This window comes from Rhinoderma darwinii, chromosome 1 (genome assembly GCF_050947455.1).
Source record: "Rhinoderma darwinii isolate aRhiDar2 chromosome 1, aRhiDar2.hap1, whole genome shotgun sequence".
Lineage (NCBI taxonomy): Eukaryota > Metazoa > Chordata > Amphibia > Anura > Rhinodermatidae > Rhinoderma > Rhinoderma darwinii.
The window spans coordinates 440,814,123-440,827,515 of record NC_134687.1 but is presented as its reverse complement, the minus strand read 5'-3'; the positions used below and the strand labels follow the sequence as shown (position 1 = coordinate 440,827,515).

The 13,393-nt window shown below is 41.9% G+C and overlaps 1 protein-coding gene across 1 annotated transcript in view; it reads left to right on the top strand.

Annotated features, from left to right (window-relative positions):
* The window catches only part of PITPNB (phosphatidylinositol transfer protein beta), a 51,255-nt gene that overhangs the window by 22,812 nt on the left and 15,050 nt on the right, over positions 1-13,393 (top strand). The window contains exons 4-5 of the mRNA XM_075830933.1: positions 8,842-8,933; positions 13,217-13,224. Coding sequence (XP_075687048.1) covers positions 8,842-8,933; positions 13,217-13,224 — 100 coding nt within the window. The remainder of the gene's footprint in view (positions 1-8,841; positions 8,934-13,216; positions 13,225-13,393) is intronic.

Here is a 13,393-nt window from a genome sequence, read left to right as displayed (position 1 = left end):
AATTCCAATATATTTATAGAAAAACCGGTGTGGTCAAAATGCTAACTATACCCCTAGCTAAATTCATTGAGAGGTGTAGTTTCCAAAATGGTGTAACTTTTGGGATGTTTCTACTGTTTTGGCACCACAAGACCTCTTCAAACCTGACAAGGTGCCTAAAATATATTCTAAAGAAAAGGGGGCCCAAAATCCTCTAGATTCTCCTTTGATTCTGAGGCCTGTGTTTCAGTCCATTAGCCCACTAGGGCCACATGTGGGATATTTGTAAAAACTGCAGAATCCGGGCAATAAAACATTGAGTTGCATTTCTCGGGTAAAACCTTCTGTGGTAAAAAAAAAAAAAAAAAAAATTTTTTATTAGAAATTCATTTCGGCAAAAAAAAAAAAATTTGGCAATTTCACCTCTACATTGCTTTAATTCCTGTGAAACGACTAAAAGGTTAAAACACTTTGTGAATGCTGATTCGAATACCTTGGGGTATTTATGGGGACTTTCTAATATGTAAGGCCCTCAAAGCCACTTCAGAACTGAACTGCCCCCTGTAAAAATAGCCTTTTTGAAGTTTTCTTTAGAATGTGAGAAATTGCTGCTAAAGTTCTAAGCCTTGTAACATCCTAGAAAAATAAAAGGACGTTCAAAAAACGATGCAAACATAAAGTAGACATATAGGAAATGTTAATTAGTTAATATTTTGTGTGGTATTACTATCTGTTTTACAAGCAGATAAGTTTTTAAATTTAGAAAAATGCTAATTTTTGCAAATGTTCTCTGGATTTTGGTGTTTTTCAGAAATAAATACCAAATTTATCGACCACATTTTTCCACTAACAGTACAACATGTCACGGGAAAGCAGTCTCAGAATCGCTTGGATAGGTAAAAGCATTCCGAAGTGATTACCACATAAATTAACACATGTCAGATTTGAGAAAATCGGCTGGGTCTTTAAGGGGTTAAATTCCCCTCCGTCCAGTGGTCCCCGCCGGGCTTTGGTTACTTGTGCAGAAGCAATTGTCATGTACATCCACATGACTGTAGCAGGCAATCATTGGCCTCAGCAGTCTCCTGCCGTATCTCTTAGTATCACCACTGAAGCCAGTGATTGGCTTCAGCAGTCCCTTGACGTCATCGCTGCAGTTCAAGTAAACATAAACCGACAGGGACTACTGGAGTGTAGACGCTCGAGCAGTGGGGAATTTAATAGGTGAGTATTGGTTATTTTTATATTTTATCACATTTTCAAATGTTAGACTAATTTTATAAACTCTCGGAAAGCCTTTCTTACCCCCTCGGCGACCTGGTACGTAACTCTGATTCCGGCCGTTTAATCACTTAGATGCTGCAGTCGCATCTTAGCTGTTAGAGAGGCCACGCCGCTCTTTCTGTCAGAACCCTTGCGACGCGATCACGGTCTGCCAATGGTTGGTAATGCAGCCTGGGGGACTAATGAAGGCTCCCAGGTCTGCCATCTTTCTGCTGATAGGTATTGAATTATATTGTACCAGCAATCACTTGTTCAAGTCCCCTAGGGAGACCCCAAAAAAAACCAAAATTTAAAAAAACACTTAAATAAGGTTTGTAATGTGCAAAAAGTTGAGATTCAAAGTTTAAAAAGGTTAAGTTCAGTTTAGTACAAATAAAGTTACAAAAATAAAATCCCCCAAAGTAATGTAAATAATGAAACCTAATTGGTATAGCTGCATCCATAACAATTGGAATTATTAAAATATCACGTTACTAAACCAGGTTGAATGCAGTAGGAAAAAAAAAACTGTGCACAGAACATCGTAAGACCCATTCTAATGAATGGGCAGATGTTTGCCAACGCTATCGAGGCGCATTTTCTGACGTAGATCGAGGCGTAAAACGCCCGAATTACGTCCGTAAATAAGCCGTGTGAACATACCCTTAGAAGCAAAGAAGTACCTAGAGGATTTTGGGGCCTTATTTTTATTAGAATATGTTTTAGGCACCATGTCAGGTTTGAAGGGCTCTTGTGGTGCCAAAACAGTGAAAATCCCCCAAAATTTGAACCCATTTTGGAAACTACACACCTCAAGGAAATTATCTATGGGTATAGTGAGCATTTTGACCGCACAGGTTTTTTACAGAAATTATTGGAAGTAGGCTGTGAAAATTAAAATCTACATTTTTTCAAAGAAAATGTAGGTTTAGTGATTTTTTTTTTTTCTCATTTCCACAAGGAAATGTCCCTGAGGGGACAAAACAGTGGAAACCCCCGCAAGTGACCCTATTTTGGAAGCTACACCCATTGAGGAAATTATCTAGGGGTATAGGGAGCGTTTTGACCCCACAAGTTTTTTGCAGAAATAATTGGAAGTAGGCCCTGAAAATGTAGGTTTAGCTAATTTTTTTTCTCATTTCCGCAAGGACTGAAGGAGAAAAAGCACTGTAAAATTTGTAAAGCAATTTCTCCCGAGTAAAACAGTACCCCACATGTGGTAATAACCGGCTGTTTGGACATACGGCAGGGCTTAGAAGTGAAAGAGCGCTATTTGGCTTTTGGAAATCACATTTAGCAGGAATGGTTTGCGGAGGCCAGGTCGCATTTGCAGAGCCCCTGAGGGGACAAATCAATGAAAACACCCAAAAAGTTACTCCATTTAGGAAACTACACCTCTTGAGGAATTCATCTAGGGGTGTAGTAAGCATTTTGACCCCACAGATGTTTCATAGAATTGGGCAGTGAAAATAACAACAATCCTTTTTCTTCAATAAGACGTAGCTTTAGCGCAAAATTTTTCATTTTCTCAACAAATAAAGGAAAAAAAGAACCCAACATTTGTAAAGCAATTTCTTTCGAGTACGGCAATACCCCATATGTGGTCATAAACTGCTGTTTGGGCACACGGCAGGGCTCAGAAGGGAAGGAGCGCCATTTGGAGTGCATATGTTGCTGGATTGGTTTCTGGGCGCCTGTGGGACCAAAACAGTGGAAATCCCCCCCAAAAGTGACCCAATTTTGGAAACGACACCCCTCAATGCATTTACCTAGGGGTGTAGTGAGCATTTTAACCCTGCAGATGTTTTGTAGAAATTAGTGTGCACTCGATGTTGCAGAGTAAAAATGGGATTTTTTCCATAGATATGCCAATATGTGGTGCCCAGCTTGTGCCACCATAACAAGACAGCTCTCTAATTATTACGCAGTGTTTCCCGGTTTTAGAAACTCCCTACATGGGGCACTAATCTTTTGCCTGGACATTCGACCAGGCTCGGGAGTGAAAGCGTACCATGTAAAATTGAGGCCTAATTTGGCGATTTACAAAGTATTGGTTCACAACTGCAGAGGCTCAGATGTGAAATAATAAAAAGAAACCCCTGAGAAGTGACCCCATTTGGAAACTACACCCCTCAAGGCTTTTATTAAGGGGTGTAGTGAGCATTTTCACCCCACAGGTCTTTTCCATAAATGATTGCACTGCGGATGGTGCAAATTAAAAATTTATATTTTTCCCTAGATATGCCATTTCAGTGACAAATATGTCATGCCCAGCTTATGCCACAGGAGACACACACCCCAAAAATTGTTAAAAGGGTTCTCCCGGGTATGACTATGCCATATATGTGGAAGGAAACTGCTGTTTGGGCACATTGTAGGGTTCAGAGCGGAGGGAGCACCATTTGCCTTTTGGAGAGCGGATTTTGCTTGGTAGTAGATTTGTTTGATTATTGCTGGTGTTTCCATTTATAATGTGGGGGTACATGTAAGCCGTTCGGAGTATATAAGGGGCATAGTCAGGTGGTATAATAATGGGGTAAAAAAAACAATAAAATGATCCATAGATGTATGTTACGCTGTGACACAATCCTTCCTGCACAGGCCGGTGTCGCACTGATATATGGCGTCCTTTCTTATGCCCCTTTTGGTCCACACTCCGCACCTTTGCTGTTTGGGGAATTTTGCTGGGAAAGTGTTGTCCTAGTATAATACGGGCACCCTTCCAGCAGATATGTTTGGGCCCTCCCCTTCCTGGTTCCCTAATTTTAGGTCCTTGATAAATCGCCTCTTGAAACAGAAGAAATGTTCCCCTCGGACCGGCACAACTGCATATTTTTTATTTCCTTACTTATTGGAGCCTTAACTAATTTTATTTTTTCATAGACGTAGTGGTATGAGGGTTTTTGTTTTGCGGGACGAGCTGTAGTTATTATTGGTACCATGTTGGGGTACATGCGACTTTTTGATCACCTTTTATCCTATTTTTTGGAAGGCCAGGTAAACAAAAAAAACGCAATTTTGCTATAGTTTTTTTTTAGTTTTTTTTTTTATACAGCGTTCACCATGCGTTATAAACTACATGTTCACGTTATTCTGCGGGTCAGTACGATTCCGGCGATACCAAATTTCTAGAACTTTTTTATGTTTTACAACTTTTTGCACAATAAAATTACTTTTGGAAAAAGAATGTATTTTTTCAGTCGCCAAGTTGTGAGAACCATAATTTTTTTAATTTTTTTGTCGACGGAGGTGTATGAGGTTTTTTTTTTTTCTGTTTTTTTTTTTTGCGAGACGAGCTTTAGTTTTTATAGGTACCGATTTTGGATGCGTCCGACTTTTTTATCACTTTTTATTCCAATATTTGTAGGGCAAAGTGACCAAAAAACAAACTGGTATCGTTGTTTACGGTTCTTTTTTTACGCTGTTCACCGCGTTCAATAAATAATATTTTAATACCTCAGGTCGTTACGGTTGCGGCGATACCAAATACATATGGTTTATTATTAATTTTCAATAATAAAGGACTTGATAAGGGAAAAAGGGCGATTGTGTTTTATTTTATTACTTGAAACTTTTTTTATTGTTTTCAAATTTTTTTTATTTGGCTTTTTTCAAACTTTTTTTCAAGTCCCACTAGGGGACTTGAAGTTCCAACTGTCTGATGTTTTTTTTCTAATACATTGCACTACCTACGTAGTGCAATGTATGAGATCTGTCAGTTATTCACTGACAGCAAGCCGATTAGGCTTGGCCTCCCGGCGGGGCCTAAATCAGCTTCTGTAATGGCAGAGCAGGAGACCATTGTGTCTCCTGTTGCCATAGCAGCAGTCGCCAGTCCTGATTGCTGCATCGAAGGGGTTAATGGCAGGGATCGGAGCTAGCTCCGGTTCCTGCCGTTACAGGTGGATGTCAGCTGTAACATACAGCTGACTTCCACCGCTGATGAGGCCGAATCAGCTCCTGAGCCGGCTCCATCTTGGCGGCTACGGAAGCCGATCAGGCTCCGCCGCCGGGCGGATCTTGACCGGCTTCCGTGCTAGGCAGAACGGGTGGCCAGTTTTAGGCCTCCGGTTGCCATTGCAGCCACCGGAACCCCGGCAATTTCATTGCTGGGGTTCCGATGAGCTGCAAACAGCTTAAATGTAGCGATCACGTTTGAACGCTGCATTGAAGGGGTTAATGGCGGGGATCGAAGCTAATTTCGGTCCCCGCCATTACAGCCGGATGTCAGCTGTAAGATGCAGCTGAGATCCGGCGATGATAGCACCGGCTCAGCTTGCGGGAAGCACTGGCTTTCCATGTCGTATGGCGGGGTGGAAAAAAGGAGACAAATCGAAAAATGCCTGCGGCGCCAAGGGGTTAATTAAAGTTAGAAAGCAACCCTTTCTCCCTCTGAGTGGCAGTTGTCTACCGCCCCCCAGGCTCACCCCGCCAATTTCTGGATCATTTTGCTGCCTGGCTTCCACAATTTCTATCCTCTGAAACACCCACTCTCATCATGGGTGACTTCAACATCCCCATTGATAACCCAATCTCCCCATCTGCCTCCCAGTTTCTATCTTTAACCTCGTCCCTAGGTCTGTCACAACTTACTAACTCTCCTACACATGAAGACGGGCATTCGCTTGACCTGGTCGTCTTCCGGCTCTGCTCAGTTTCTGACTTTATTAACTCTCCTCTCCCGCTTTCTGACCACAATCTTCTCTCCTTCACTATCAAATATTCTCTGCCTCCTCAGGTCATCCCTACGTATCAGACATACAGAAATCTACATGCCATTAACACTGTGAAACTCATAGACAGTCTACAGTCCTCATTGTCCCCTATCTCTTCCCTCTCCTGTCCCAATCTGGCTACCAAACTTTACAATAACACTCTCAAAAATGCATTGGATGAAGCAGCCCCCCCTACACTCCAAACCACCCGACAAAGACGACGACAACCCTGGCACACGCCTCAATCCCGCTTTCTATAGCGGTGCTTGAGATGTGCCGAACGACTGTGGAGAAAATCGCATTTGGTTGCAGATTTCCTCCATTACAAATTTATGCTCAAAACTTATAACTCTGCCCTTCACCGTGCCAAACAAGTCTATTTCACTTCTCTCATCTCCACACTATCTAATAATCCAAAACGCCTCTTTGATACTTTTCACTCCCTCCTTAGTCCTAAAGTGCAGATCTCTGTGCTGAAGACCTGGCCAATTATTTTAAAGTTAAAATTGACAACATCCGGCATGATATTCTTTCCCAGTCCCCTAGTAACATCGATCCCCTTCCCTCCCGCACTCCCTCTTCTTCACTCTCCGCATTTGACCCAATAACTGAAGAAGTCTCGAGGCTCCTCTCTTCTTCTCGTCCTACTACCTGCCCTAGTGATCCTGTCCCCTCACACCTCCTCCAGTCCCTCTCCCCAGCTGTCACTAGTCACCTGACTAAAATATTTAACCTCTCTCTTTCCTCTGGTATCTTTCCCTCTTTTAAACATGCCATTATAAACCCATTACTGAAAAAACCAACTCTTGACCCATCCAGCGCTGCTAACTACCGACCAGTCTCTAATCTGCCCTTCATCTCCAAACTCCTGGAACGCTTGGTCTACTCTCGCCTTATCCGCTATCTCTCTGCTAACTCCATTCTTGACCCCTTACAATCTGGTTTCCGCACTCAACACTCCACAGAAACTGCCCTTACTAAAGTCTCAAATGATCTCTTGGCGGCTAAATCGGATGGTAAATCCTCTCTCCTGATTCTTTTGGATCTCTCTGCAGCCTTTGACACTGTAGACCACAAACTCCTACTTAACATGCTCCACTCTATTGGCCTCAAGGACGCGGCTCTCTCTTGGTTTTCCTCCTATCTCTCTGACCGCTCATTCAGTGTGTCATTTACTGGTTCTACTTCTTCTCATCTTCCCCTTGCTATCGGGGTTCCGCAGGGATCAGTCCTAGGTCCGCTTCTCTTTTTTCTCTACACAGCCCCTATTGGACAAACCATCAGCAGATTTGGCTTCCAGTACCATCTCTACGCTGATGACACCCGATTATGTCTCTTCCCGTGACATCACCCCTGCTCTAATACAGAACACCAGTGATTTGTCTGTCCGCTGTCTCTAACAACATGTCCTCACTATATCTGAAACTGAATCTTTCTAAAACTGAGCTCCTTGTGTTCCCACCATCTACTAACCTCCCTAAACCTGATGTCTCCATCTCTGTGTGTGGCACTACCATCACTCCTAAGCAGCACGCCCGCTGTCTCGGGGTTATTTTTGACTCCGATCTTTCCTTTACTCCTCACATACAATCACTTTCACGCTCCTGTCATTTTCACCTCAAAAACATCTCCAGAATCCGCCCTTTTCTTACTGAGGAAACATCCAAAACTCTCATTGTCGCTCTGATTCACTCTAGTCTTGACTACTGTAACTCATTACTAGTTGGTCTTCCCCTCACTAAACTCTCCCCTCTCCAATCTATCCTCAATGCAGCAGCCAGGCTCATCTTTATGACCAACCGCTACACCAACGCCTCTACCCTGTGCCAGTCACTGCACTGGTTGCCCATCCCCTTCCGAATAAAATTCAAACTTATTACTCTCACCCACAAAGCTCTCCACAGTGCTGCACCTCCTTACATCTCCTCCCTCATCTCTGTCTACCACCCTACTCGGGCTCTACGTTCTGCCAACGACCTTAGATTAATATCCTCCATAATCCGAACCTCCCACTCCAGTCTCCAAGGTTTCTCTTGTGATGCACCCGTCCTCTGGAATGTGCTACCCCAGACAATCAGATTAATTCCCAATATCTACAGTTTTAAATGTGCCCTGAAAACACATCTTTTTAGACAGGCCTATAACATTCCCTAATCTGACTCCTTTCCATGGCCCTCCATTTAGATTAGTCATCAGAATAAGATTCCCTCACACTCCTCTTCATGTCCGTCATACACGGATACTGGCTAGTGACCGGCTCATGCAGCTTTGTTACCACCGCATGTGTATAAAAATGGCCGGACCATTGTACAGAACAAACACTGTTACACTTTGTGTCTCCTTTATTTCCTCATAGATTGTAAGCTCTTGCGAGCAGGGTCCTCACTCCCCAGGTTTGAATTGTAAATGAACTTTGTCACTATGTAATGTCTGATATTGTTTGTTTCATGTTCCCTCTAAATTGTAAAGTACTGCGTAATATGTTGGCGCTATATAAATAAAGATTATTATTATTATTAAGTAACAAATGACGTGTTAATCTTACTGAATCAGAATGAATGATATGATGAGGAATATCCACAAGTACTACTATAACTCATTCTGCACATTCATGTTTCTGGGGGCTCGCGCGTGCATTGGCATTTAGTAATAAATAACGAAGTTAATAATATTAGAGCATTTCAGCTCACCGTGGAGTCGTCTCTGAAAGTCAAACTATATCCAAATGTCTGGGTCAACGCTGCAGATGCCTATTGTGACATTGTCAATTATAGGTCTATATAAGCCTAATATTTATAAATGGGAAATTATCCGGAATGAAAAATGATCTCTAGAGAGTGTTATGTTCAATGAGATGGAGACATGTTTCTTTTTTTTCTTTCAGTAAAGTCCCTGGCTTTGTAAAGATGTTTGCTCCAGAGGGTTCCTTGGTATTCCATGAAAAAGCATGGAATGCTTACCCTTACTGTAGAACAAGTAAGTAGCGTTTTGTTCATTGCTCCTTTTCATGGGAATTAACTATATTATTTCGCTTGCCATAGATCAAGTCAGATCTTTCATCAGAAGAGCTTATTACTTATGTACCTCCTTGTTCTGCATAAATCAGTGGTACTTGTAAATGCATGAAACATAGTAGCATCTTCTTCACCTACCATCAGCCTGCAGTTCTCCTTCCACTTCCTGCAGGCTCTCTGTTAATGTTCAGAGACCTCCTCAGTCACCAAAAAATCCATCCAGTGTAAGAGGGAGTTCACACAGAGGTTTTTGACGCGGAAACCGCGCCAAAAATCTGGCGAAGATGCCTCCCATTGATTTCAATGGGAGGCTGAGGTGTTTTTTTTACTCTCTTTTCTCTCTCTTTTCTCTCTCTTTTCTCTCTCTTTCTCTCCTTCTCTTTCTCTCCTCTTTCTCTTTCTCTCCTCTTTCTCTTTCTCTCTCTTTCTCTCCTCTTTCTCTTTCTCTCCTCTTTCTCTTTCTCTCTCTTTCTTTCTCTTTTTCCTCTCTCTCTCTTTCTTTCTCTTTTTCCTCTCTCTCTCTCTCTCTTTTTCCTCTCCTTTTTTGTTCTTTTTTTCATGAAAGATTTGCTGGAACCACCTATGATGGTTGGCACATTTATGGATGACCTTGAAGAAAATATTTATTTTAAACTTCTAGTTTAATCAAAACTTCCTGTCAGACATATTGTAAAACAGAAGTACAGTAAAACTCAGAACACCAAAGAAACAAAACTCCTGAGATTTATTACTCTGACCTTGAAGATACGGAGGTTGGTTGATTTTCCTGCTAGTTCGGCATTTTGACTATTTTTGTGGGATGCCGTCTTGGCAGTGATTTTAGGACATCAAGTACCGGGTGAACGGTTTTACTGACCTTCTAATCCGCGTGAATCCTGAATAATTATGAGCCCCTCAGGATCTGTTTACTGCTGCTCCTTTCTCTTTCTGGATTTCCTACAGAATCCGTTACTTGCAATCTGTAACATTTTACCATTACATGCTGTATTATTTATAGTTATTTATCAACCTCCGATATAAATCCGGTACCAGCTGTTACTAATTCAGTGATTTTAAAGTCACAGATTATTTGGGTTTCATTAGAGGAGACAGTACTTCTGACCTATCCAATATTATATTGTTTCCCGTTGCTTATATAGTGCCAACATATTTCGCAGCGATCTACAGAGATTCTCATGAATCCGCATTAGGGATCACTATTTGATTTCCTTATCACACACCCCAATTTCATAGGAAACCAATTACGTTTTTTTGTAGCGCTGGAGGTAACCAGAGTACCTGGAGGAAACCCACGCCAACACAGAGTATAGAATATACACAGACCATTAGGATGTTGCCCTTAGTTGGAATGAAATCCCAGACCCCAGTGTGAACCATTAAGCCACCGTGCTGCCCATTATATCAAAGCGGTCTGGTGTAAAGGCATGTAGCAGGGTATATGTCAAAGGCTCGCTATAGGGATGTCACGATACCAGAATTTGGACTTCGATACCGATACTTCGTGTAGTATTGCGATTTCGATACCGATTCGATACTTTGCCAACAGTAATAAAAAAAAAAAGTTCTTCCATTTTCTGATGAGGCGCGAAGTGTGATGATGAATTTAACCTCCACGTGCCTCACATTAATAGTAATTAACCGCGTCATGTTTCTCAGTCATAATGGGTTAATGTGTAAGGTACATGATGGGGTTAATTACTATTAATGTGAGGCACATGGAAGTTAAATTCATCGCACCTTGTGCCCCACAATAAGTGATAGAAAGCAGTTTTTATTTTATTTTTTTACAGCGTACACATCATAAATGATGCAAAAAAATTGTTGTGCAGGTTATTACGGCCGCGCCAATACTGAATATGTGAATATTTTATGTATGGAGACTTATTTTAATGTTTATTGTAAAAAAGGTGGATGTGTATTTTTTTTTTTATTTAACATTATTTTGTTTTTACTCTATTTTTAAACTTTAATGTACTGGCATATATCTATATTAAAGTACATTAGCTTGTGTACGGATAGTACACAGGCAGTTGTTAAACAGGAAATATGGTAGGACAGCCCTGGGGTCTGTCTGCCCATATATGGTATGTCCCTCAATCGCGTCACAGGAATTTTCTGATCGCAGCATTCAGGAGAATAGCGGCGGAGAGGAGAGGTTTCTCTGATTGCCGCCGCTATGGAGCGGGGCTGCGGCTTTGTAGTACAGCCATTGCCCCGTTCCTGACAGTAAGTGTGCACGGTCAGCATGAGGTGATGTGGCTGGCGCTGCACTACAATAAGCGGTGGCGCAGGCACTGAGGACTGAACATAGGGGTGTTTTGCAGTGCGCCCGCCATGTTCTGTCTTCAGTGCCGCCGCTCATTAGTGCAGCGCTGGCCGCATCGCATCATCCTGACGGCGCGCACTTGTTATCAGGACTCCGGAGCGGGGCAATGACTATCACACAGCCGCAGCCCCACTCTCGTACATGTGTTACTATACTGAGCTGTGCGGACGCACAACTAAGTTTCGATGCATCGTGCATCCCTAGGCTCGCTTCATGTTCACTGAAACCAGTATAATAAAATAAGCACAGAACGTGTCAATTATTTTACTAAACGAGAGATTGCTCCAGCTAGAGAAAGGCCAGTGCAGCGAATGACTACTTGTGTAAACTGCCTTCTCATCTGCCCCTCACCAAAAACGAGTGAGCGCCTCACTAGTGGGGTCCGCTGCAGTTTTGAGAAGCTCTGGTCTAGACTTCTGCTCCCTGCTGTTGATGAGGTGTAGCTGGGAAGGCCGTTTTCACGTTCGTTATTCTGTGTGGGGGCAACCATAGGGGCATTATCCTGTGCGGGGGCAACTAAGGATCCTATGCTGTGTGGGGTCAGCTATGGGAGCATTATTCTGTGTCGGGGCAACCATAGGGGCATTATCCTGTGTGGGGCAGCTATAGGGGCATTATACTATGTGGAGCACACTAAGGGGTCATTATACTTTGTGGGGGGCCCACTCCCATGTTCCACCCCCCTCCCCCCTGTGGTAAACCCCTAGCTATGCCTCTGCTCAGAAATTAAGTACTCATTTCAGTTATAAAATGGACACTGTCATAAGACAGTGACCCTAAACAAAGGCATCAATAAACCGAACTTTAGGAGTGCAGCACAACATGTCCTTAATAATATCCAGTTTGACAGGATGGAGGAAGGGTGTACAAGATCACCCAATTCTCGGAGGAGGGGGTTTACAATGGGTTCTCTAAACGCAAGGAAAGGAAGCAGAATATTCGTTGTCCCTATCCTAACATCCGTTCCAGTGCCTAGCCAAGGGGGACTTGGATCCTACAGAAGAACCAAAGGTGATTAATGCATGGCAAGCTAGAGGTCGTACTGGTAGGATGTGAAATAAAGGCCTTCAGTCAGGAAGTGGTTAAATATTTTGCTGTTCTACCTCTTAAACAGCACCTATGTTTTATCATATTCAATCTGTGTCATTTGTAGAACATTAATGGTACAAACTGCATCATGAAGCAAATAATTATTTTGAGTGAATGCTACGGGGCCCCATAATCACATAATTTGGCTTTGTGATATTTTTATTAATCTATAAATGAGATGAGAAAATGAGGTCACCTGCTTGGCAAGATAATATCCTCCTCGTATTCTATGTGTTGTGCGGGTGATTTGATATTTTAGGTGAACCTTGTATAAAATAATGCTTGACCAAAGGTCTCTTCCAGCACATTGACAAGAATTGTCAAAACTTCTGTAAATTCTAAATATTTGACCCTGTTCACACTTTTTTTTTTTTTTTTTTTTTGTCTCAGGAATGAAATCTGCCTTGGAATTCCTTCAGGAATTTTGAGGCAGATTTTGAACTGCCTAGACTTTTTTTTCCTTTTTTTTCCCGCAATGTTTTTCGCCTAACTATTGCGAAAAATGCTTGGAAACGAGCGCCGCAGGTTATTTCTGCCTCCCATTGATTTCAATGGGAGGTCAGAGGCGGAAACTGCGGCAAGAAAGGACATTCTAAAAGCCGCCCGGGAAGAAATCAATGGGGGGCAGTTTGTTTGGCACTGATTCTGACGTGCTTTTCGTGTCAATATCCGAGCCAAAATACTCTGTGAACTGACCCTTTCAGTAAGTGATGTTTATTTATTTACTTATTTTTATGTATATCTGTGTTGTTCATTGTAATGTCTAATCTTTTTTCTTTTTTTCTTCCCTCATTTGTTTTTTCTCTGCATACCTATTCTTGATGAATCAGTTGTAACGGTGAGTTTGTATTGCTATTATTGTATATTACTTTTGCTTTTGTGACTTTGAAATGCAGATTTTTAAAGATTTTATATATTTTTTATTTTTTTTTTCTTCTGAATTTTAGAATTCTTTAGTTAAAGATCTAGTGAAACGTCTCCAAAATACCACTTTTTATTTTTTATTT